Source organism: Zootoca vivipara, chromosome 3, assembly GCF_963506605.1.
Source record: "Zootoca vivipara chromosome 3, rZooViv1.1, whole genome shotgun sequence".
NCBI lineage: Eukaryota > Metazoa > Chordata > Lepidosauria > Squamata > Lacertidae > Zootoca > Zootoca vivipara.
Genome location: NC_083278.1, coordinates 49720452 through 49744713, shown reverse-complemented (window position 1 = coordinate 49744713; position 24262 = coordinate 49720452). Strand labels below are relative to the sequence as shown.

Below are 24262 nucleotides of genomic sequence, written 5' to 3'. Positions count from 1 at the left end.
CTTCAGATGTGATTGGACTGCAACTCCCATCATTCTTGGCCATCCACTTGTTCACCTGGGCTGATGGGAGTTGGGAGTCCAACAATGTCTGAGAGGCACCACGTTGACTACGTCTCATCTTTTGGAATAGGTCCAGTTTCTTATGTAGCTCTGCTGCAGAGATGGGGGGGGGGTCAGGGAAATTATAGACTTTATATTGAAATATGTTTAAGTCTCGTTGCTTGGGGGATTTTTTTTAATCACACATTTTCACGAACGGCACCTAAAATGAAGCCCACTGATGTACACCCCACTTTTCGACAATAAAATTAACACCCATCATATCCTAACCTGAAAACTCTCATGTTAGCATTTAGAATTGTACAATGTAGTGTCGTATTTGTAGCTAATGTACTAATATTTGATGCAGCTGTTCTACCTTCTCCCATACTGTAACACAAAGTGAAGATCTTCATACTTTTTCTCTGTCAGAAATTAAAGTAGAATCCCCTCTTCTCCCACTTCCCCGAACAGCTGAAAGAAAAAGAGCTTCGCCTCCTTAGGCAATCTCTAGTCAATTTTTAACGTCGTTCTGCTCTCTTATCGGTTGCATTTCCCCCCTCTGGGCTTTTCAGAGAGAGGCGTCCCGCTCTGTTTCTGTGTGATTTGCATAGACTGTTTTACTTCCTGGTACAGACGAAGCCTGTTCAGCAACTTACCTGACAGAGGAAGGCACAGAGAGAGGGGGGAGGGGGGTAAGAGAAGAAGTCCTAAGAGAAGAAGGACCCTAGCAAGGCTAGGGTGGTCCTCTCTGCCTCCCTGGTCATCTTCTGGGGTCTAAGGTAAGTTCTTAAACGTCCTTCCACCCCACTTCCTTATATATTTCTCACTAGCTGCTGACCCACTTTCTCTCATGTGGTTTGTTCTTCTCTGCCTGGGTGTGTTCTTCGTGGTTGCCAAGTCTCTCCAGTAGCAAAAGGGTTGCGCTTTGGTGACCACTTTGCAGGTAGCTATATCCGATTATCAGTGGGGATAATTTGAAAACACAGAAAGGTTTTCTTTTGTTGTCCTGTACGTACATCTGCAGTACTGTCGTGGGGAAATGTCAGGCCTTGCTACAGCAGATCCTCACAGGTTGAGAGACCTTGGCTGCGATTCTTCTGCTCCTCCGTATATGCAATACAAAATGTGCTTACTTCAACATATGGGTGTGAGAAGTGTCGACCTGTGTATGGCTTCCAATTTGTAATGGCAAAATAAAAAGTAGCACCTTAAAGACCAACTAAGTTTTTATTTTGGTATGAGCTTTCGTGTGCATGCACACTTCTTCAGATACCAGATGCATGCACACAAAAGCTCATACCAAAATAAAAACTTAGTTGGTCTTTAAGGTGCTACTGAAGGAATTTTTTTATTTTGCTTCGACTCAGACCAACACGGCTACCTACCTGTAATTTGTAATGGGTTTGGTTATTTTCAAAAGGTGTGTTTTTACGGGGCTCACAAGTTATTACTACTAGTTAAATGGTTAAGCAATTAGTAATGTTAGTGGATTTAATGGCCAGAGATTAATATATTATAGATAATAGATAGAAATACGAGATAACAAATAGAAACACATTAATAAACCACACACTTTTTATGGGAGAGGGACAGTGTCACAGAGCTGTAGCTGAAGAAGGTTGTCACTAGGGTTCCAAATGCCTTGGACTGCTAAATGTTCCTATGAAATATGCAGGACTGAGTGCTGTTGAAAGCAAGATAGTGAGTTCAATGAATAATTCTTTTGGACATTCGTCTTTTGTCCTGTACTCTTTTTAATTTAATAAAAATGCTGTGACAAAAGCATATGAAGGCAAGTGTAATTCTCCTATTCCCTCTGCCCCTCCCCCCCCCCCCGGTCACACACACACACTCATTTACTCAATAGTCTTTTCTTCACATGCCTGAATCCTAGCTATGGGCCTGTCTTAAACAGCATGAAACTCAAGGCCTTTGAAGTGGGAGGAATTTACCGTACCTGGTACGCCATTATTCTCTGTGCATTCTTTTTCTTCCTGTCAGAAAAGTTTTAATCAAAAGCAGGCTGGTTTAGTGAGGCCTGTTCTTTGGAAATCTCGTAGGCTGACACAAGCCTTTAAGCAGGAAACTACACAGATTTCAAACAATCTATGTGAAGAATTATACTAAGCAGTGTGAATCTGGAACTGAGCATGAGAGTAAGATGTGACCTTTCTTAAATGCTGAATCTTACTATGTTGTGCATTTCAACCATCAATATGAACTCATCCATGATAAATTATTAGCTAGTTATTAGCATCAGCTTCTCTTACTACTCATCTACTGCATCTTGGAAGCCTGAATGACTGTTATCCATTGGCACAGTCATTTAGTTATCAACATTGCTGTGCCTCTTTGTTTTAGCTAAGAGGAAACTGCTCCCCTGCTTCTGGTGTTTCCTAGTCCTTCAACCATGCTGACAGGCCAAATGGAAGATCTCCCCTCTGTCTGGGCCTTTTGCAAGTCAGATTTGGCACAGCCTACTCACAAGAGCTTGAGCTTTCTGCCAAATCTCTCACTGAAGACCTCCAAAGCAATTTGCAGAAGGAATTTGTGTTGTGTTTTGACAAGGGAAGGGAGAGAAAACATAGGAGTTAATAGATCCTAATTTTGTTTTGGTGCTCAAAATTCACAGATTTTACAGCAGAAAATGTTATTTGGATCATGGGTGTAGCCAGGGGGGGCAGGGGGTTGCTGCTCCCCCCTAAATCAATAAAAGACTTCTGTTTGCAGGAGTTAACAGTCAGTGCAGGCAATTTTGAGCTAGACTGTTCAAGAGTGCAAGTCAGTATAATGCAAAAACCTATGTTTCCATGCTTTCAAGTATCTGTGCATATGCACACCTTGAACAGATGATCAGTGCTATAAGTTTCATAGCAGTGTGCAGTGGTTAGAGTGTGTGATTAAGACCGGGGAGACCCTGGGTCAATTCCCCACTTAGCCACTGAAAGCTCACTGGAGAACTTTGGACCAGTCATGCTCTCTCAACTTAGTCTACCTCACAGGGTTGTTGTGAGCATAAAACAGGGAAGGGAAAGAACTGTGTATGCCACCTTGAGCTCCTTGAAGGAAAGGTGAGGTAGAAATGTAATAATAAATAAACCATAGAACCACAGAATTGCAGAGTTAGAAGGGACCACAAGGGTCATCTAGCCCAACCCCCTTTCAATGCAGGAAACCTTTGCCTAAAGTGTGCCTCAGACCCACGACTCTGAGGCTAAGAGTCTCCTGCTTTATTATTTTTTTAATATTGGCACAGCAGCACTATTATTACTTCCCTGCCGCATTTCATTGTATATTCAGATGACTTGGGAAGTGGAGGGTTGAAGACTGTATTATAGACAGAGCTGAGAGCTGTTTAAACCAGGATTAAATTACTTTTGCCCCAATCCTTTGAAAATAAAAGTCAGAATGAACTTTCCTCAAGCTGAGGATACAGTATGGAAATGTTCTCCTGGGTCTTTTATATTCTCTTCCAACATCTCTGCAGTTACAATAAAACATCATCATGACCATGAAGCAACAAAGGAAACAAAAACATTCATTTTAAAAATAAATTGTAGAGTGATCGTCTAGTTGCAGTGTCCATTTGATCTCACTTTCTGCTACTAATGGATGCTTTTTTCTTTCCATTTTTTGGTTCTGTAGTCCTTTGGGAAAGGATGAGATTCAGTCTGATATTTTAGAGGTTAAAGAAGGAGGGGGGGAGAGACATGATTGTCCTCTGACCCAGTCAGCAGATCTCCTATTGTATTTCGTTTAGGAGTAGATTTTCATCATACCTGTTTATGTTTCTCCAGAGAGAAATACATTTTAAAGTGATTGTTTCTGATGATGTGGAGGTTACTACAGTTTAAGTCTACAGGACTCTAGGTATGTACAGGCTGTTTTCAGTGGTTTCTCCTCAGCAGAAACGGAGAAGTTAAATTGGATTTGTTTCAGTTTTAATATTGAACTTTTCCCTTTATGCAACTGCAAAATGAGTGAGGCTTGAAGGAACACATCAAATCAGCTCTACTGGAACACATTATTATTCTCCCAAACTTGGCAAGAAAAAATAACCATGAATAACATGTGCTTCCTCAAATTAAATGCACAGATTTTTGGACCAGAGAGCTACACAGGTCAGAATGGAGAAACAAACACTCATTTGTTAGGATCCTAAGTCCTTTAGGTTTTCCCTCTGTGGGTAATAGCAGCTTTGGGAGGGTGCTAGCTTGATTTGGGGCTATAATGCAAAGGCAAAGGCTTGCAACCCACCCCCCTCTCCTGTATCACCTTCCAATCCAAATCTGTCACCATCTCCATACTTGGACATTCTGTGGCAAATTTATGTAACAAAATGCAAATCTCTTAACTGTAACTAAAACTTCTAAGGGTTTTAACAAAGAATTTTCTCGCCTCTACCTAGTTTTATGTGTTCATTGCCTCCATAAAAGAGATGCAATATGGAATTGGAAAGTGCTAATTTAGATAAGTCACAGGCTGTGGAATTCAGGGTATTTTACTCATACACCCAGAGTCCAATAGCAAATGGATGCTGTAAAATGAAAAGGCATGAGAGCTAAAGTAGGATGTCCTTAACAAGTATTAACTCTTGGTTCTGAAGTGTTATACCATGGAGGACAGTATCAAACTAAAACATTTTTAGTAGCAGGGGGATTTGTTATTATTTGTGTATCAGAGACCCTAAAAGTATGAAAGGTCCTTTGGGAAGGTGTAATACCGTAGCTGGAATGGAACAGGAAAGAGTTGCTATTTTATAAATAAAATCATAGTGAAAAAAGAAACGGGGTGTGTTGGAGAGAGTCAGAAACAATATATTGCATAAATGAACATTTTATTAACCTATTATTAGCCAGAACCCACTTTTAAGAAAAAAGAGGAAAAAAATAAACCAGAGCACCAGGTTCTAAGGATCCAAACCAACACAGTATCTATGGTACAGAAGACTAGATAGGAATGCTGCTATGAGACTAAGAATCCATATTGAGAGATCAATGTGATCAAAAGTTTTGCTCTGATCCTCAGCTATGATATTTTTGTCTTCCCCTGCGCAGTTGCATCTGCAGTTGGTACATCTATCAACGGATTTCTTTAAAAATATCGAAATGACATCCCTAACAGGTTAGTATTTTTGCTCCACAACTATGCAGAGTTAATTTAATTCATCAAAAGCCATTCAGCCAGTGATGATAAAATGCATCGTAATCTCTTGGCTGTCTAATCATGAATCACATCAGAGATGGGTGTGCTGCTTGCTGTGAAAAATTATCATTGAAAGAATGCCAAATACCTTCCAACACTGGCTTAAAAACACACGCCTCACCTGGAGACAGGGGCAAAGGGTGGGGTATGAAACAAAAAGATTGGCAGTTAGGGGCCACTCAATGTGACTTGTGCCCAACTTAATTCTGCTTGCAGGTATCTGAGCATAGAATCATAGAATTGTAGAGCTGGAAGGGATCGTCTAGTCCAGGGGTCAGCAAACTTTTTCAGGAGGGGGCTGGTCCACTGTGGCCCCCTTGTGAGGGGTCGGACCCACCCTCTCCCAAAAGCACCACCCCCAAAAGGACTCCCCCTCTCCTAAAAGGACCCACCAATGCCACCACTCCCACCTCAGCCCTGCCGCCGCCGCTTCCTCCCACTCGGCTCTTGGCCATACACAGCCACCTCAGTGGGAAGGAAGCGTCGTCCAGAGGTGTCCACAGCTTTGGATTGGATGCAGAAGCCGCCCCACCATCGCAGAAGTCAGTCTCCACACCGTGCCGGTTTAGTGTGAGGACTGACTGATTGGGCGGCAGGGTCTGCAAGGTTCGCAGGCCGGATTAACGAGCCCAGCAGGCTACATCCGGCCCCTGGGCCTTAGCTTGCCAACCCCTGATCTAGTTCAACTCCCTGCAATGCAGGAATATCCAGCTGCCCCATATGGTCTCCTGGTATGCCCATGGAGGACCTTATGGTCCAGAAATAATAACATCTTGGAGGTCCCAGGCGTCACGAAGATTTTCAGGTGTGGCCCCGGCCTGGTGGAATACTCTGTCACAAGAGAACAGGGCCCTGCGGGATCTGACATCTTTCCACAGGGCCTGCAAGACGGAGCTGACTCCCCCTTTCTCCTTATAAGAACTTGCATGAAAGTGGCTCATACAAGATCAGTACTGTATAAACACTAAGGCCTGGTGAGCATTTAAGGTCCCCATCCCTAATTTGCGGGTTGCCATCTGATTGGATTTCACTTTGATTCTGATTTGATTTTACTGTGTATTTTAATTGATTGATTGCTTTTATGGTAATATGTTATATATTTGATATTAGCCGGTCTGAGCCCGGTTTTGGCTGGGGAGGGTGGGGTATAAATAAATTTAGTAGTAGTAGTAGTAGTAGTATGGGGATCGAACTTGCAACCTTGGCATTATCAGTACCATGTTCTAACCAACTGAGCTATCCAAGTTGTTCACAAGATCAAACATCTTTGTTTGTATTTTATATATATAACAAATCAATAGACGCCTTATACTGTATTTCTTTTCTATTTTTAGGTGCTGCGATGGGTCGAAGTATACCAGTTGAACATGATGAAACTGGAGATTGGTCGCCATTTCCACAGCATTCACTGGAAGAGGCCTTGGACCCTTCTGGTGAAAATATAGAGAACTTGGTGCCCATAGGATCTTATCCATCTCAAATGGCTTCTCATTCATTGACTAGGCAATCATGTTTCTGCAAGCACCTTAATCGTGTGGATTATAATAATGCTGATCTGGAAGCGTATGACCACAATCACCTTCAACGATGCCAGGATTCTAGAAGGGAGATACCTCCTGGTCCATTCACTGAATCAACAGCTTCATCAGAACTTCATATTTTATCTATAGACAAAAGGAACCAGCTGCTGAGGTCTAGGCCTTCAGCTGATTCTCCTGACACTGGACACAATTCTAGTGGTCTGCAACAGAGCTCATCTGACATTTCTCAAAATTCATCTGGTGAAAGTCAGGAGAAAGCAAATCTAAACCAAACTCAACACAATAGAGCACCAGTAGACCTACGAACAGAAGATGCAGGATATGATTCTCAGCCTCTGGATCCTATGGGCATCAGGCAGCTAGAACCTCCATTGCCACTTACTTCTGTGTTTAACCTCCAAGACCTTCCAAGGCCTCTGATGTCCAGAGAGTTACCACAGATGGACCCTCAGCCATATCCTGTATTCCCACAACTGGCCCATCCTTCCCCACAATCTCAGTGGCATCCTAGATACTACATTCCCGGGAATTTACATTGCCAGAATCCATGTAAGTTAACTGGTCAGGTATTCAGAATACTTTTTTTCCTAAGTAGCTTAGAGAATTTTGCACAATGTTTTTCCAACTATATTTAATCATAAGGAACGTGTGATTCTGGCTTCTAACATTTCTTGCCATCCACTTTTATGTTTGCAGTTCTTAGCTATACCAGTGACCTCATAAAGGCTGGGGATTCCATTCAACAAATCAGCTGCACAGTTCAGATGTTTACACTTCTGAACAAGAGATCTAATCCTCACATTTTGTGATCTGACACTTGCCTTTCTCTACTATAACTTCTGTCCTAATAATATTATATTTCCCATTTTCATCCTTTAATCACTTCCATCATTTTTCTCCTTCCTTTCTGCCAGAATTTGAAGATTCAATAGTTTTCTGTCCTATTATTAATTTGCTAAAACTAGACTAAGGGTATACATCAACTCACTAAGGGTTTGCATCAACTCTGTACTCAAAATTACAAGGCAAATCAGGGTGATTTTGAGTACGGTTCTCACATTTCTGATTGCACCAATAAATGCCTTCTCCTGACCTATGGAGAGATCTCTAACATAGCCCCAAAAATCTGTGGTGGGAAATGTCTACCCCACCACCACCACTGACCCTTGGAGTAAGAAGGGCCTTACTAGGGGTTACATTTCCTCCTCCACCCCAGTCCTTCCTGGCAATTAATGCTAACATTCCACCCGTCCTTCCCCTGGGCAAATCAATGTAGAAATTTCTTTCCCTCAACACCCCTGCCTTCCCTCAGTTCCCAGGTTCCTGCTGTACTGCAGAAATTGTAATGTCTGTGTTTAGGGGAGGAAACGTGAAAGGTGCCCCCTCCTGCATTAAAACCCTACGGGTATCTGCCTACAGTTTATCAGGCTCCAAACTCTGGAGGGGCTGCAAGTTTAATTCTCTTCTGTGAAAAGTTATAGCTGCTTTTAGATTCCCCGTTATAGTGAATTTACCCATCTCACTGTGCTTCATCTTCCCTGGGGTTCTTATGGCTTTTATAGCCATCTGCCAAGGTTGTTACCTGACAGATAGTTGGATACCACGTCCTCTTTTGTGTCCTCCCTACATTCTGGCACCCTGATGCTTCAAACTAGAAGCAATCCCACCACGTGCCCATAATGTGCCACGTTCTTGCGCAAAGCTGCACTAGATGAAGATTTATAATTTCCATGATGAGAAATGAGGATATTCAAAAAGATATACAGTAAGTGATAATTAGGAGGATAGTCAAAAATGCACAGGAATCCCCAGGTCTGGGACAGTCTGGTTCATCGTGGGCACAGGGTGCCTTTCCATGGGAGTGTTCAAAGTTTGAGCCACTATCACATCAGATTTGATCACCCCACTTTCCAAGCTAAGAAGGGAAACTAGAACATAAAGACAAAAATTACTTGCTAAATGGACCCGGACTGATGTATAACGCCCCCTCATTTCTCACCCTGAATATATACTAGTTTAACAGCGCCACTTGAACAACACTTTCTTTATAACATGAGCCATTATGTAATTTGATCCATATTTCAAGAGCCTCCCCATGCCTCCCCCCCCCAATCCCAAACCAACATACTTGTTCAGAGCTGGAGGCAGTATTTTGCTTACTAACTTCCTATCTTCTACGAGGCATAAAATGGCTTCCTGACAGCTTTTCACATTTCCAATGATTACTGGGCAATCATCTCTCACAATAGGGTTTTGTACTTAATGTGTTCTAATGTGCACCTTCTAGACAGAAACAATCTAGTGTGCTGTGCTCCCAGGCAGCCATCTAGCCAGGGCATCTGCTCTCTCATATTCATAATAGACTCAGCACTGCATTTCAGCTGCATTCTCTCAATGATAATGCCTTCTGAAATGAATGTTACTTTTGCAAGGGGGTCCCTAGTATTCAAATCACAGGTATGTGATTGCTGAAGGTGAAACCAGCTCATATCCCCGTGGAAGGAAGGGCAAGATAAATTGCTCGCGGTGTAGCACTCCCAGTTCTTGCATTTCCATCACGAGTCTTGTAGATTGTAGAGTTTATGATCACACCAAAGTGAAGCACTTTGAGACTTTGTTCATTTCAGTGAGTTAACATGGCCTCTAAGGCTGAAATCCTCCCCACACTGATCTAGAAGTAAGCCTCATTTATTTATTTATTCGTTTATTTCCAACATTTGTTTCCCACTTTTCTATAACTCATAATCAAATTGGATTACAGTAATCAATTAAAAAAAACCAAATGCTTCCTTTAGTGTAAATATGCAAAGGATTGCCCTGTTCCTCTATCCTATTAATTAGTTTGAACTGAAAGAGTGCTTAATTTGGCCAGGGGTTTTCTTAAAATCCATGAAAAATACAAAACACTATCTAAAACTAATCAATTTTAAGTCTATTGATTTCAGTTGGACAATGAAGCACATGCTTAAATCCCTAGTAGAAATGCTTGACCTTGGCTGAATTATGCCAAGGTTTTCAAGGAGAGAAACCTGATTGCACTCTCAAAAACAAAAACAACCCCCCAGTATTGATGCTCATAATTTTATTTCACACCATTTTAGTCTGTTCACAACACTGGCAATTTTCTTAATTGTCAAGATTCTCAATTCCAAATCTGCCATATCTTCCAGAGTGAGGCAATGTACTGCTAACCTTTTTCTGGAAGTAAAAAAGTGGATCATTCCCATTAGCTATACTGTGAACCTATATCCATCACTCAACCAGTGAAGTGAACTTTAAGGCCTGCCACTACATTGCTTGGCATCACCTTCAGCAAATTGGAAGTTCTGCTTAAAGTGACACAGACCATTTTCTAGTACACAATTTCATGCTTAAGCCTATCGATTCTAGTTGGTGTAATGTGCTAAACTTTTCATTTGATCATATTCATCAGCTGTTTTGTTAAATTCTGTTGTTCAAAGTTGACTTAACTATGCAGTGGCTCAAGTTTTTCTTTTCTACTCTTAGATGGGCAAACACGCTACCAACACTTCGCACATCCGCCTCAACCACGGCTTCCTGTTCCTGGCCCTTGTGTAAGAGCCATCCATCCTGGTCGGCAAATAATCCCAAATTATTCCAGTCCTCCTTCTCCTAAATGCAATGAAGAAAGGCTCCCTGAGAGTGAGAGCTCTTCTGGAGAATTCCAGAGATTGTAGTAAGTTTGTCCTGAGATTCATTGAAAAATTTCAGCTGCAAGAAGCTGATGGAAGCTGATTCAAGCTTTTAGGAGGTTGTCTTGACTGTAGCAGTGGTGCTATTGGTATGCATAAGGTGTTGTTTTAACTGTGGCAGCTAAAGTAAGTCTAAGCAGCCTTCCCCAATCAGGTGCATTTCCAACATTTTGGACTACAGCTCCCATAATCCCTGGTCACTGACTGTACTAGCTGGAGCTGGTTTAAAGGCCTTGGTGATTCACAGTACCAGACTGCTTTTATATCACACAGAGAGGGTTTTTCAGAATGCCGAGTACGTTTATCTCTTATTTGCTACATTTATAACCCAGTTTTTGACCAATGCACTGCAGAAACCTTGCAATTTAAGATACTAGAACAAGCAAAATTAAAAGCTAAAATAATGAAGGACTGGCCACAGAATTCTTTTAGACCTCTGGTGGTCTCTTCAGGGGCTAGTGGCACATGCTTCCTGCCCTGGGCTTATTGGGGGGCTCGTGGATCTTTAAGCAGCCTCTGGAAAGATGCTGGAGGGCCTTCAAGAGAGACTCTCTTTGGCTCTCTTCAGGAGCTGACAGCATTGAGCCACCTTTTTTATTGCTAAAGTGACTTTTGCATAAAAGGAAAATGTTCTAATTAAAAACAGGCCTCACAAGTGGTATAGGAAGCCGCATGGGCACTGGGAGCGGCAAACATGCCGTGCACCCGGGGGTGGGGCGTCACTACGTAGCGATGGTGTGCATGCGCGCTACGCCACTCACCAGGCCCCCCCAAAAGACGGAGCTGGGAGCAGTGGATGGGCAGGAGGGGACGCTTCTCCCCACCAGCCTCCAGCTGCCCAGTAAAAAGCCTCACTCGGTGCAGCAGCAGCTGGCTTGCTCGCTGCTGCACCGAGTGAGGCTTTTTACCGGGCGGCGGGGCTCGGCTTGGGAGTCATGGGGGGCCTCTGAGTGTCACCCCACTCCAGGGTGTCACCCGGGGCGGCCTGCCCCCAACTCATCCCCTTGCTACGCCCCTGGGCCTCACACATGTGTTGTTAGAATCAGCAGCTTTTAACATTTTATAATGACTCTTCATGTTTTTCCTAGTGGCCAGTTTCAGAACCAACTACTGCATGGTGGAGCATCATCCAAGGCTTATGGCCCTCCTGATTCGATGGCTCAGCCTAATGGCCCACCATGCCCAGCTGCCATCCCAAGGCATCCAAGTAATTTTGCAGTCAGGGGAACACTGAGGACAAGTAATTTGCCAGAAGAGCTGCGTAAGTTTTTTTTCCCCTGCCATGTTTGGAAAATTGTGTATAAAGCCATAGCATTGGTTAGTGAAGAAAGTGGATGGCCCAGTCCTAGCAGGATCATGCATGCATAGAACCACACTCTCCTGCTGATCGCAGCAACTTCTAGTGCTGCCTCAGCCTAACTGCAGGTAAAACCAGGGCATGCACGGCCTTTTAAAATTGGTATCTTGTAGTTGCACTGGAAGTGGATCCTTTTCACCAGAAGCCCAGCTATATTCTTAAAGGGCCTGAAACTATTCCAGGTGGAGACTGCATGGCTACAACTCTGCTAGGCCTGAGGTTCTTGCTACTCCCCATGTCCTTGATTTAACCACATCCACATGTTGGGGTTCAAAGTAGCATGCAGTTCAAAGTGTTAGGCAGGCACCATGCAATTAATCCGGAGAACAGACAGCTAGAAGGATTAGGAGGATGTGTTTGGAAGATGAAGTGACATTTTCATGGCTTATAACAGTTTTCATTTTTTTTTAACGTTCGGGTCCAGGAATCATTAGGTGGTTGGAGAAGGAGCATTTTCCATTGAAAGTGTCCATATGCTCTTAGGGTTTCTGCTTTTCGGAGCAGGGACATGGGCCAAATTAAAGGTATTCTAGAGGTCTCTAATGGAGATGCCTAGCATGATCACAAAGCCACTGAGCCAGTTCAGCTCCATTGCATAAATAATAATCAACCCAGTCAGATGGGTGGAGTATAAGTAATAAATTATTATAATTATTATCTAAATCAAACAAGATAGAGCTTATTGTCTGCTCTGTGGTGGTAAAACAAAGAAAAGGCAAGCACTTTTTTCTAGTACTTTGAACAATACTTTGATCATCTCTCTTAGGTAAAGTCTTCATAACCTACTCTGTGGACACAGCTGAGGAGGTCATGAAATTTGTGAACTTTTTGTTTGTCAACGGATTTCAAACAGCTGTAAGTACTCTATTATGGAAGGGTGTTTCCCTTTGCTGGAATTCAATCAAGAATGTATGAAATGGTTGTCTTTATATTTAAAGCTTTGTCTTCCTTTTTAATGTTGCTGCCTGCGTTGATGAATCTTGTATGCAGTGACATATACTCAAACCCTAAATATATAAATGAGGGGGGAAGAGGCTTAAATGGTGCATTTGAAATTTCAGTGCAAAGTTTATGTAATACACTAAGTGGAGAAAGGTTGTACTGACAATCCTTTGGAACATTTAAACTATTTCTACATCACCTGTACAACACAAGCTTATGCAGTTTTGCTTGGAAGCAAGTCACACTATGTTCAATAGGGCTTCAGGCAAGTGTGGATAGGGTTGTATTTTCCCTCAAGGTAACTGAAGGAGTTCAAGGTTAAACAGGGGTATAAACCAGGCATCCCCAAACTTTGACCTTCCAGATGTTTTAGACTACAATTCCCATCTTCCCTGACCACTGGTCCTGTTACCTAGGGATCATGGGAGTTGTAGGCCAAAACATCTGGAGGGCCGCAGTTTGGGGGTGCCTGGTCTAAACTCTGCATCACAGCCCAAACCTCAGGCAGTGAACTGTCTTGGAATACAAGAATCCTACACAACAGCACAGGAGACAAGATGTGAATAATGCCTCTTTTTTCTAGAGGGGGAACTTTTGACAAATTGGGGTTCAATCTTGCAGAATACTAAGCAAGCTGATATGGAGCCATGGCTCAATGTTTCTAAAGACCATGGCTAGGCAAACTAAGGCCCGGGGGCTGGATCCTGCCCAATCGCCTTCTAAATCCGGCCCATGGACGGTCTGAGAATCAGTGTGTTTTTACACGAGTAGAATGTGTCCTTTTATTTAAAATGCATCTCTGGGTTATTTGTGGCGCCTGCCTGGTGTTTTTACATGAGTAGAATGTGTGCTTTTATTTAAAATGCATCTCTGGGTTATTTGTGGGGCATAGGAATTCATTCATTTTTAATTTTCAAAATATGGGCTGCCGCCCCACCCCCCACCCCCAGGTCTGAGGCACAGTGGACTGGCCCCCCTGCTGAAAAAGTTTGCTGACCCCTGCTAAAGACTATGGAGGGGAAGGCAGGTAGTGGAAATTGAAACAAAGGATTGGATGGAATCAAATGACAGTACAGAGTCAATAATGCAGTAGTACAGAACAACATTTTTGAAGCAGGAGGAGCAGGCGGTCTAGAACAAAACCATTAAAATACACCGAAAGTGTATACGGTTTTTGCAGAATACACCTGCTGTCAAAGACCCATCTGGAGTCAGCCTCAGGTGACAGAAGGGGAAAATAATCAGCTGAGGCCCCTGGAGATTCCTTGTCAGCTGTGATATTGCTAGCATAAACTTACCAAGCTGCAGAAATGCCCTGGCTCTTTGTGAATAGAGAGCCTTGTTAGACTATGTACACTTGCAACTCAATCTTTGAACTTGGAAACTACACATTAAGGGTAGAACCATATTATGCCTTTAAAGCACATCCAATAAACATTTAAAGAGCGTGGCTTTCCCCAAAGCATCCTGGGAACTGTAGTTTAAGGTTGCAGGGAATTGTAGCTTTGTGAAGAATAAACTACACTTCCCAGGATTCTGGCCTTCAATATGCATTGGAGATACTTTGTGAGTCTTCTTTGTATTGATGGAAATATTTGCCTCCTTTGCGCACAAGGCTGAAGAAATGTTAATATTTTCCCGTTCTTATAGATTGATATATTTGAGGACACAGTTCGAGGTATTGACATTATCAAGTGGATGGAACGCTACCTGAGTGATGTAAGTAAAGTGGGGAAAGGTGGTTCTTGTACAAGCATTTTCCACAGGCAGCTCAAAGACAATTTTGGGCGTAGGAAGCTCAATGGCAATCCTTAAGGAATCAGTCCTTTAGACAATACTGGTAAGAACCCACGGACTGAAACAGAAGCATCTCCTGCCCCCCTTGTGACTTAATTATTCATGTTGTTCCTACCCTTGCCTCCCCACCCATTCTGTCTAATTTAAAATGTGAGCCTTCTGAGATAGGAGAACTTGGCTTTCATAGATCTGTAAAATGCCTGTGTTAACCACATATTTGTTTAGGTTTTTAAATGTTGCATACAGGAGCAAAAACATTTGTGTTTTTAGCTTATAAATGCAAACAAAATAAAATTAACACATCAGGCCTTTTCAAGCATTCCAAACAAATGTGTGAGAGCTTACACTGGGGAAGGAGGGGGACTTATGCCAGCCATGCCCCAACATCCTTGTGGGTGCACTTTCTATGTCCATTGCACACCCACACCCCAATCTTCTCAGGAAGTCTGAAAAAAGTTTGTAAACACTTTCCATTTCCAAATCTCCTCATGACAGGGAACCTATGCATTTTGTAACCCTGGTTGACATAGAAGCTTTGCATAAAAGATACTGCTAAGTATTTTAGGATCACAAACCAAGAGCACAATCCTAAGCATATCTACTCAGAGGTTAAGTTCTACTGAATTTAGGGAGGCTTACTCCTGGCAAAATGGGGATTTAGGCTTGCCGTCTAAAGCATTTAGGGAAGGAGGACCTATATAAGATTAAAATAACTCTTGACAAGCTGTGTGCATTCCACAATGACATTGTGTTAGTGCTAAGTGTACAGCTGAAGGCAGAGTGCTTCCTTCGCTTTAATTATTTAAAATAAACAAGTTCTTTCCAAGGGTCCCAAACCGTGAAAACATGCTCAAAAATGTTTCAGCAAGGTGAATTGGCTGTTCATGGTGGTCATATATATATATGAACAAAATTCAGTTAAAATCCTCATTATACCTCTTCAAATGAAAAGTAAAACTTAATCAAAACACAATCTGAAGTGGGGTGGGGCAGAGCTGCTACGCTAGCTTCCCAGCAGTGAGCCACTACTGCTTATCTGGACGGGGAGGTGGCGGAAACAACAGCATGGCGACTCACCTGCCAAGAAGCTGGTGTTGTGGCTCTGTCCCACCTGGCAAACTGCATCTGGACACAGCAATTAAAGCACATATTGAAAAAGCTCTTACGGGTTCTTTTTAAAAATCACCAGTGATAAGGGTGGGTATATTAACTTCCTGTAGAAGGGCATTCTGTAAATACGGGCGCCTCACTGAAAAGGCCATGTCTTTAGTTGCTGTTTATCTTCTTAGTGGACCAGGCAGTAGGGCCTATGGGGCTGATCTTCATGGTCAGGCAGGCTCATTGTCAGGAGCTGGAGTCAGGCACAGGTCAGCAATAAAACAATAAAGCACCCGATGTCAGTGAAGTTAACTCTTTATTCAAAGAAATAAAACAGCTCAGTCCTAGTGATCCGGGCAACTCTTCCCAGTAGGTCTTGCCTCAATGGGGCATTTGTGAGGACTGAAGGTCCCCACCTTCCTTCTGTTCTCTAAGGCTCCTCCCCTGGTTCCTTCCCCATCAGCCTAAAGCTCCTTCATCTTGTCTCTCATTGCTCCACCCTCTTCATTCCTCTGTATGTTCTGGGAGACCAGCAGGTGGGAAGCTGGTCACAGCAGGAGGGGGAGAGTCCCTGGATTTTTATGCAACCTGCCTCATCTCTGTCTCCTGGTTTCCATCCTCTCCAGCCTCTGCTTCCACCTCTGAGTCTAGACTGCCTGCTGCCACAGCCTCTTCCGCTTCCGACACCTCCTCCTCCCAGTGTGCTACCTCTTTTTCCTCTGACCACATATTGTTGTCCCATCACCAATCCCCTGGCTCCGAGCTTTCTTCTTCCTGAGGGTTCCCTTGCGTTTAGGTCATCCTAAATGGTTTAGGACTTTAAAAGACAAAACCAGCACTTTATATTCGGTCTGGAAACGAACAGGCAGGCAGTATAACTAGAAGAGAATAGGTACAAAACAGAAACAAAAATAAGGATATTTATTAATGGGCACAATTTTATACAGGTCACAAATCATGGTCTATTTTAGCATAGAATTCAGATTCTTCTGAAATAGGGGACATATTCTACTAGAAAGAGTTATAGTGTTTCAATTAATAAGCAATAATGGTGCATTGTTTATGCATACATTATTTATAGATTTAGGTTTCTGGAAGATAACCTGGTCAATGCTAAAATGTATTTTTCCCCCTCTCCATTTTAAAGTATGTTAAAATTTACTAGTGGAGAGAGAGCCCAGAAATCTGGTATGAGGAAATACAGTGTGCAGAGATTAGTTTTGCTTCATTGCCAAAATGCACTGGATTGTCTTATGCTTCCAGAGAACATCAGATCACGTATAATACAAACTGGCAGGTTTCCAAGCTGCTCTGCCCAACCACACTGCATTTTACAATTTCATAAAAGCGTCTTTCTCCCTGACAGAAGACAGTGATGATAATCATAGCAATCAGTCCAAAATACAAACAGGATGTTGAAGGGGCTGAATCCCAGCTGGACAAGGATGAGCATGGCTTACATACTAAGTATATCCACAGGATGGTAAGTGAGGACATGTGCTTGCCATTTCAGAAGAGGTCTGCAGCTTCCCCTCTCCCAAATAACTGCCCTTTGTGTCTTGTCCTTCATCAGTCCTGAAGTTAAGTGCTGCTCTGTTGGTGTTCACACATTGTTCCCTGTTAGTATTGGGTGTTTTTTTAGAAGCAGTGCTACTTGCGACTGCTCATAAGTTCTGTTTGAGATTAATGTATACGACTGGCTGCTTGATTTTCTTTGGGGCTTTTGCAGCCTGTTTAAATCCCTTTATACCCTTTCCCCAAGTCCCTTAACATGAGCTTATCTCATGCCTGCACTTCCTCATACAGATTCACTCCAAAAAGAGATGGGAATCCACAAACAGTAAATCTGACTGCCTGACCTATGAAAATAAGCATGGGGCAGGCGGGGAAGGAAATTCCCATCTGTGTATCTTCACAAACCTCTGAGCTAGTGTATTCTCCGCCTCTGTGCATTTGAGCTGCTCTCCCTTATGGCCCTCCCATTGCCACAGAAACTCAGCTTGCTCACACCCTCACAAAGTATCTTTAGTTTCTTCTGATCGGATCAAATAAGCTGCCAACGAAGTTGGTTCTTCTTTCAGCTGGGAGATAAGTAGAGTATTAAGTAAAAGAACATCCACCAGTGAATCGGACTTCTTCACGTGACACAAAAGCATAGAGCCAGACCGTGAAAAAGAAGCAGAAGTCTTGTAGGGAAAGGCGTGGTTTCTTCAAACATTGTTACAATGAACATTCCTAACAGGAGAAAAAGCTTCCTGATTTAGAATCATCAAATTGTAAATAGGAAGGGACCCCAAGGACCATCTAGTCCAACGCCCTGCAATGCAGGAATATGTAGGCACTAGCGGAGGAAGAGGGCTGCAGGGGGAGCGCCCCGCTCCCGGCAGCATGATCCAGTGGGGTGCCATCACAACTGCCCCCCCCGCACGCTGGCCGCCCCGCCCCCGCAGGCGGCATGCCACACTCCCAAGACGTGTGTCACGCCCCCGGGACACGCACCAGCCCCGCCCCTGCCTGCTCTCCACCCCCCGGTGCTGGAGCATGAAGCTCCGCCACTGTATGTAAGTGGCCTGTATGGGGATTGAACCCGCAACCTTGGCGTTATCAGCACATTGCTGTAACCAACTGACCTGGGCAGAAGTATCAATAGTGTCTGCGCACTTTATCCAACATGAGCCCACTTTGATTAGAACCACTGTAATTAATGGACATTACTAACTTAGGTCCATTAATTTCAGTCTACTGTATAATGCAGCTGGATAAAACCTACTGTAGTGGGTTTCTTTCTTCCAACATTGTTTTGCATCAACATAGGATCATTTTTGATGAAGGGCTGTATACAAATTTAATCAATCAATCAATCAATAGGCACAGTTCAGCAAAAGCTATGTAAGCCTAAGTCATATTCCACTGCTTTCAGTAGGACTTAGTTTTGATTAGTTATGGCTGGTGATTTAAGATTAACCAGACTCTTCACCCAGATACCCAACTGGTATTTGCAATATATAAAATTTGTGATATCTATGTCTTCAGGCAGCACACAAGGAAGGGACAGTGGGGAGCTCGGATCCTGATAAAATTCATGATACTCATTTGAAACCTGGGAAGTAGCTTGGAGAACCAACTTACAAGCCTAGTGTCACAGGTTTCACCAAAGCCTAGGAAACACCTGTGTGTGCAAAGCAGGTCCTGAGCAACAGTTGTTACTAATCCAGATTCATTTCAGACCAGAGATGGACTCTAGGGGGCTCGGAAATCAATCTGAATTGAATTAGGACAGGAGGGAATTAAACTCCTAAGCTGGTCAAAAGTCCAGGTTATTTAAGAAATCAAATACAATTCTATTTTGTATTGTTGTCAACAAAAAACAAGTTCTGTAGTAAGGAACTGATTAATTTTCTTTTTTATATTATTTAAAACACATACACACAGATTTAGATATCATTTTCTAGTATACCTAAACAGCAGATGAGAAAATACAATTCAACATAGTGTTAGGGGTCTTCAGTCAAGAATATGCATCAATGGGTTGCCTGCACACTGCAACACATGTACAGTACTTGCAATGTGGAGGTGAGGAGGGAAGGGGAACGAGACACAGTTCTGCCACCTCCAGATATGTGACTGGCACTGTCAAGAGCTGAGAATGCTGAGCAGGGCAGGGCATGTAGTTTCTGACCTGGTGTAAGGAACAGCTGGCACCACCCTGATGCTTCTGAAATTCAGCGCAGAAGGAGAGGCCTTCACAAACAGCCTTGCACATGTGAAGCATAACCACTGGATTCAGGAAATGTGATACAGCAGATCAGTTGAGTAGGAATGGGCTCCAGCACAAAGAACGGCTGAAGCATAAGAATGCATAATTCTTACAATTAAATTTGAGCTAATGTTGTTTTTTCATATTTTAGATGCAAATTGAGTTTATACAGCAAGGAAGCATGAACTTTAGATTCATTCCTGTGCTTTTCCCAAATGCAAAAAAGGTAAAGAAATCTGATCAGTCATGCTATTTTTCTTTTTACAACCCGAGACAAAAAACTTCAAAAGCCTTTTTTGAATGTTGAATAAAATCACGTTAGTATTTGAAGTGGCACCTTAGACAAATGCTTCATAACATTTTTAGATAAAGGTCTAGTTTGATTTCAGTAGTGTGCTTTTTATTCAGTGTGACTGGCACAATTTATCCCATTTTGATGGACTATACCCATTGTTTCTATTTCCCCTCTTTGAACTTATATATGAGGTAGCTTTGAACCTCTCTGCTCAATATAGTACCAAACACCTGTTTGGTGAGCAGATGTGGAGAGACCTTACATGCAGTTGTGTACATGCAGCCTGCTGGTCCTCTCAAAGATAGGTAGCAATCTCACAGCAGCCTTTAGAAAAGGAACAGAGCAAACTGCCTTTGTCCCCCTTTGTGCCATACAGGGAAATCTCACAATAATTTCCTCTTCCCAAATCTCACTGAGATGATCAGGCTGTAAGAATGCTGTTTTCTCCAACCACTTGGATTAGTGGGGATCCACTGCGAGTGGGGGTGGGGGGGCGGTCAGCAGTCTCCTCAAGTGTGATTACGGGAGAAGATATCACTTACTACAAGATCCTCTTTCTCCCTGGAACTTTTCTTGCCTCCTCGGAATGCCTTCCTCTGCTATAAATGAATGTGGTGGTGTAAAATAATTTCCATTGTACCTCAGTATGAAGGCTGGGGAGTGCATTTTGGGACTATGTCTACTTTATGTCAGTTAAAGGGCATTAAATCTACGTGATGGTTAATGCCACAATGTGCTGACAGCAATGTTTCACACAGGTGATTTCTACAATGAATTATTCAAATTGCACCATAAGCTGAGAGGGGATCCAAAGCATGACTAATTGCTTGTTTTGGCAAAGGCTCTTAAGAAAGGGAGGGAGGGGAAGGTATATGCCTGTGACTGTGATGCCTTCAGGTTTCTGAAAAGCTGAAATACAGAATGGAATTTAATATAGCTGCCTCCCACCCTCCCTTCCCCACAGGAGCATGTGCCTACCTGGCTTCAGAACACTCACATCTACAATTGGCCCCAAAATAAAAAGAACATTCTGTTGCGGCTGCTGAGAGAAGAGGAATATGTTGCTCCTCCGATAGGACCTTTGCCCACTCTCCAGGTTGTGCCTTTATGAATGTCCATTAAAGTGCATGAAGCAATCGTTGTATAACTGTTGGCTGGCAGCCAGGGTTTTCCTGGCTTCCCCTTCTAGGGTGATGAACAGCATGTGCACACAGACACACACACTAGAATTGTCTTGGGTTAATGCAAGCCCATGTGTTTTCTTTTATTCTGAATGTTTCCTTCTGCAACTGATCAGGCACATTGCTTCCCTGGCAATATTTAAACAAACTGCAAATGGAAAGAATGTCTCATCGTTTTGTCTTCTAGCAACTTGCTTTCTAAGTCTGTGGCACAGCCAGTTAGTACAGTGAGTGGCACTGTAATAAGCAAAACAATTGCATTCCTGTTTCCTCTGGGTTCCTTTTATTATTCGCCAGCTGTTCTTGCATTGTGCAATGGTCTCCTGCAGTCATTTCGTGTACACAATAAAACTGTGGTCTTTCGTATGGATTGCAATCTTTCTCACTGTAGAGAAAGACGTGAGTGTTTCACCAGTTTAATTGTGGGTAAACACAGACATTACCCCCCCCAGGTTGGTTGGTGTGTGTGTGTATACATATATATATACATATATATAATCAATCCTTTTCATATATCATGGAGTTTTCTTTGCTGGTGTGGCTGTGAACTATTGTATAGCATAATGACTTTATGCTGGATTCGGGCAGCATAAACTGTTAAACGCAAGTCAAGCACCATCTGTGCTCTATTTGAATACCCTACCACTTATTAGGGTAGGGCTGCACATTACACTTGACATGCGGCTACTCCCCCAAACACATCCCCTAATGTCAGGCTCCCCTATTACATGCAGAATTGCTTATCCTGTGACATGACATCACCATGAACTGCATTTCTTTATCAGTGGCATCTAGGGATATGTAAACCCGAGGGATCTTTATTGAGAAGGCAGCTGTTGACATGGGTGGAGGACAGTTAAAGGCTACCTACATTCCCTGTTCAAGAAGCGATGGAAGCTTACACCCCCACCCCGGTAAGCCTAATAGAAGCATGAGGGTTTTTGGAGGGTTTTTTTTTTTACAGGATTGCAACTGGGGTGATAAGGCTTAACACTCACCTCCCTGTGTGCTGTGGTACTGATCAAACTCAGGGTTCCATAACTATTGCTCATTACAAAAAATAAAATAAACACCACCTATGACTGATTTGGCATTCTGAGTAGTTTTGCCCTTGGACTATAACCTGCAGCATATTGGGAAGTAAGTTCAACTGAAGCTGACAGAACTTCATTCTGAATAAAGCTGAACACGGAATAGGTTGGGAAAAGTTTACTGCTGGTTTGACTTAATTAAAACTGTAGTGTGAAAGGGGAATGAGGCCCGATAGTATAGATTATGAAAATGAGTCTCAGAACATGCCAGGAGTTGAAGAAATATTATCATATATCTGCTGCCCAAATCCATTATTTTTCCATGTAAATAACAACATAACAAATGAGATAAGTGCTCAGTTAATAAATGAGTACATTAAGGCTGCCATTCTTACCTAGCAGAAATTATTGATCTGGGGTAATCATGAAAAGTTGCCACAAGAGCATGTTTAAAATGAGAGAATGTGTCTTCCCCCACCACCCACCAAGAGTAATTGGATTTACTGTATATTCCTGCGTATAAGACTACTTTTTAACCCAGGAAAATCTTCTCAAAAGTCTGGGGTCGTCTTATATGCCAGGTCGTATTTCTTATACAGCAAGTATATCCCAAACTCTATATTTTAACTGGAAAATTTGGGGGTCGTCTTATACGCCCAGTCGTCTTATACGCCGGAATATACGGTATATAGGAGCTAATGCAGTGCAGTTTCCCCTCTCAAAACAGTATTTCAGCTGACACACACACAGAAAAATCTAGCTCCAAACTGAATGCCAATTTCATTGTTCTCTTCAAACCCATAAACACCCATACATTTTGGGCACATTTTATAAAAATGTTAGGGACATAGTGTATTCATACGGTTAAATGTGTCTTTGGCACCTTAAAAATACAATACAGGGTGTTTATAGGCTATTGTTTTAAATACTGTTCTGAATAGGATGGGAGCACTGCAAGTGGGGGCTGCGCAAGTGCAGCTGCATCTCTGCATCAGTCCTTAGATTTCACATGGAGATGCAGCTGACAGGAAACTTCACAAAAAGTACTAGTATCCTATTAGTCCCATGATCCATTGTAATGCTGCACTGTCCCTATAGGCAGGAACCGAACATTTCATTAGTGTGCACCCAGGGGAATTTTCTTTTAAGGTGAATATTTCTTGAATGCATACTCATACACAATCATAAATGACATTGTTTTTATCCAAGAAAACTAAAGAAACTAAAACTTTTTTAAAAATTAACTAAACTTTATTTTAAAAATGCAAACTTAAAAAATGAGACACAAAATACTATTTATTTTTTTACTGTAGATAAACAGGCATATACAAACAGTTCGTGTCCATGTTCGTGATTTTAACTTTAACCAGATAGCAAGCTAACCTAAACCAGCCAAAACATATGGTGTATTTCTTTCTGTCCTAGAGAATGAGACCTGTCTCACCAGGTGTTATGGACTTAAATTGCTCGATCACATTATTGCAATTAACTGACAAAGCCGAGGGCGGGATGAATTTTCCTCCATCTCCTTGCTTGCATGCCACAAAAGCAGCCCCTCACCTCAACAGATTTCTCTCCACAAAATGTGGCAAGCGGAGCTTGGACAAAGCCACGAGACAGAGATGCCGGCAGAAGGGCTGGAATGGATCTGCAGCCTCTGCCTGCATCTGACTTTGGAAACGGCAGTGGGGTGATTGGCTCCAGTGGCTGCAGTACAGGAGGAGCCAATCACCCCACTGCCACTGCCACTGCCACTTCCAGAGACAGACACAGGCAGAAGCTGCAGATCCATTCTAGCCTTGTTATTCTGCCTGTTATCTCTCTCTGTCTGTTTTCCTCCTCCCTCCTGTTTTTGTGTCACCTCCCTCCACCACTTTCCCACGGGATATGGCAACTGACGGAGCCAGGTTGCTGCTCCATACCCTCTCCTCGCTATGATCCCTGTCTTTTTGAAACATTAGGATGTGTCTGGGTGCACCCCCTGTGCATGCCAATGACCTGTCCCAAGAGCTGCCCATTTGCCACTCTGAAAACCCAAAACGAATGTGAGGTTAAATGCACTTAACATGCCTGTTTTTACTCTTAACAATAGCAACTGTGCAGGATGGGGTTAGGTGAATTGTGGCAAATGGGGGGGTGTTAACTACAGCAGCCCCTCCCCACTTGCTATTGCCCACACCTTGCCTCTCAAGTTGCTGCTAGCCCAATAAGAGAAGCTTCCATTAGCAAACACACACAAAATTACTCCTTCACTTTTAGGTTCTGTTTGGCACCATTTACACAAGAAAGCCAAAACCTATTAC

The 24262-nt window shown here is 42.8% G+C and overlaps 1 protein-coding gene across 2 annotated transcripts; it reads left to right on the top strand.

Moving 5' to 3' along the window:
* The first annotated feature begins 646 nt into the window (after positions 1-646).
* Positions 647-21298, top strand: TRAF3IP2 (TRAF3 interacting protein 2). Of its 2 annotated transcripts, XM_035109089.2 has the most exons (11): positions 647-821; positions 3840-3912; positions 5100-5166; positions 6582-7337; positions 10296-10485; positions 11590-11762; positions 12625-12713; positions 14451-14519; positions 17062-17178; positions 19604-19678; positions 20712-21298. In XM_035109089.2, the coding sequence occupies exons 3-11, from the start codon at positions 5151-5153 to the stop codon at positions 20856-20858; spliced, it is 1632 nt and encodes a 543-aa protein (XP_034964980.1). In that variant the 5' UTR covers positions 647-821; positions 3840-3912; positions 5100-5150; the 3' UTR covers positions 20859-21298. The 2 variants fall into 2 exon arrangements, with proteins under 2 accessions (XP_034964980.1, XP_034964981.1); XM_035109090.2 differs by lacking the exon at positions 3840-3912.
* Positions 21299-24262: the final 2964 nt, after the last annotated feature.

Coding starts and splice junctions, on each gene's coding strand:
- TRAF3IP2 (XM_035109090.2), top strand. Junction 7,338..10,295: donor TTTACATTGCCAGAATCCAT/GTAAGTTAACTG, acceptor TTCTACTCTTAG/ATGGGCAAACACGCTACCAA. Junction 14,520..17,061: donor TGGAACGCTACCTGAGTGAT/GTAAGTAAAGTG, acceptor TCTCCCTGACAG/AAGACAGTGATGATAATCAT.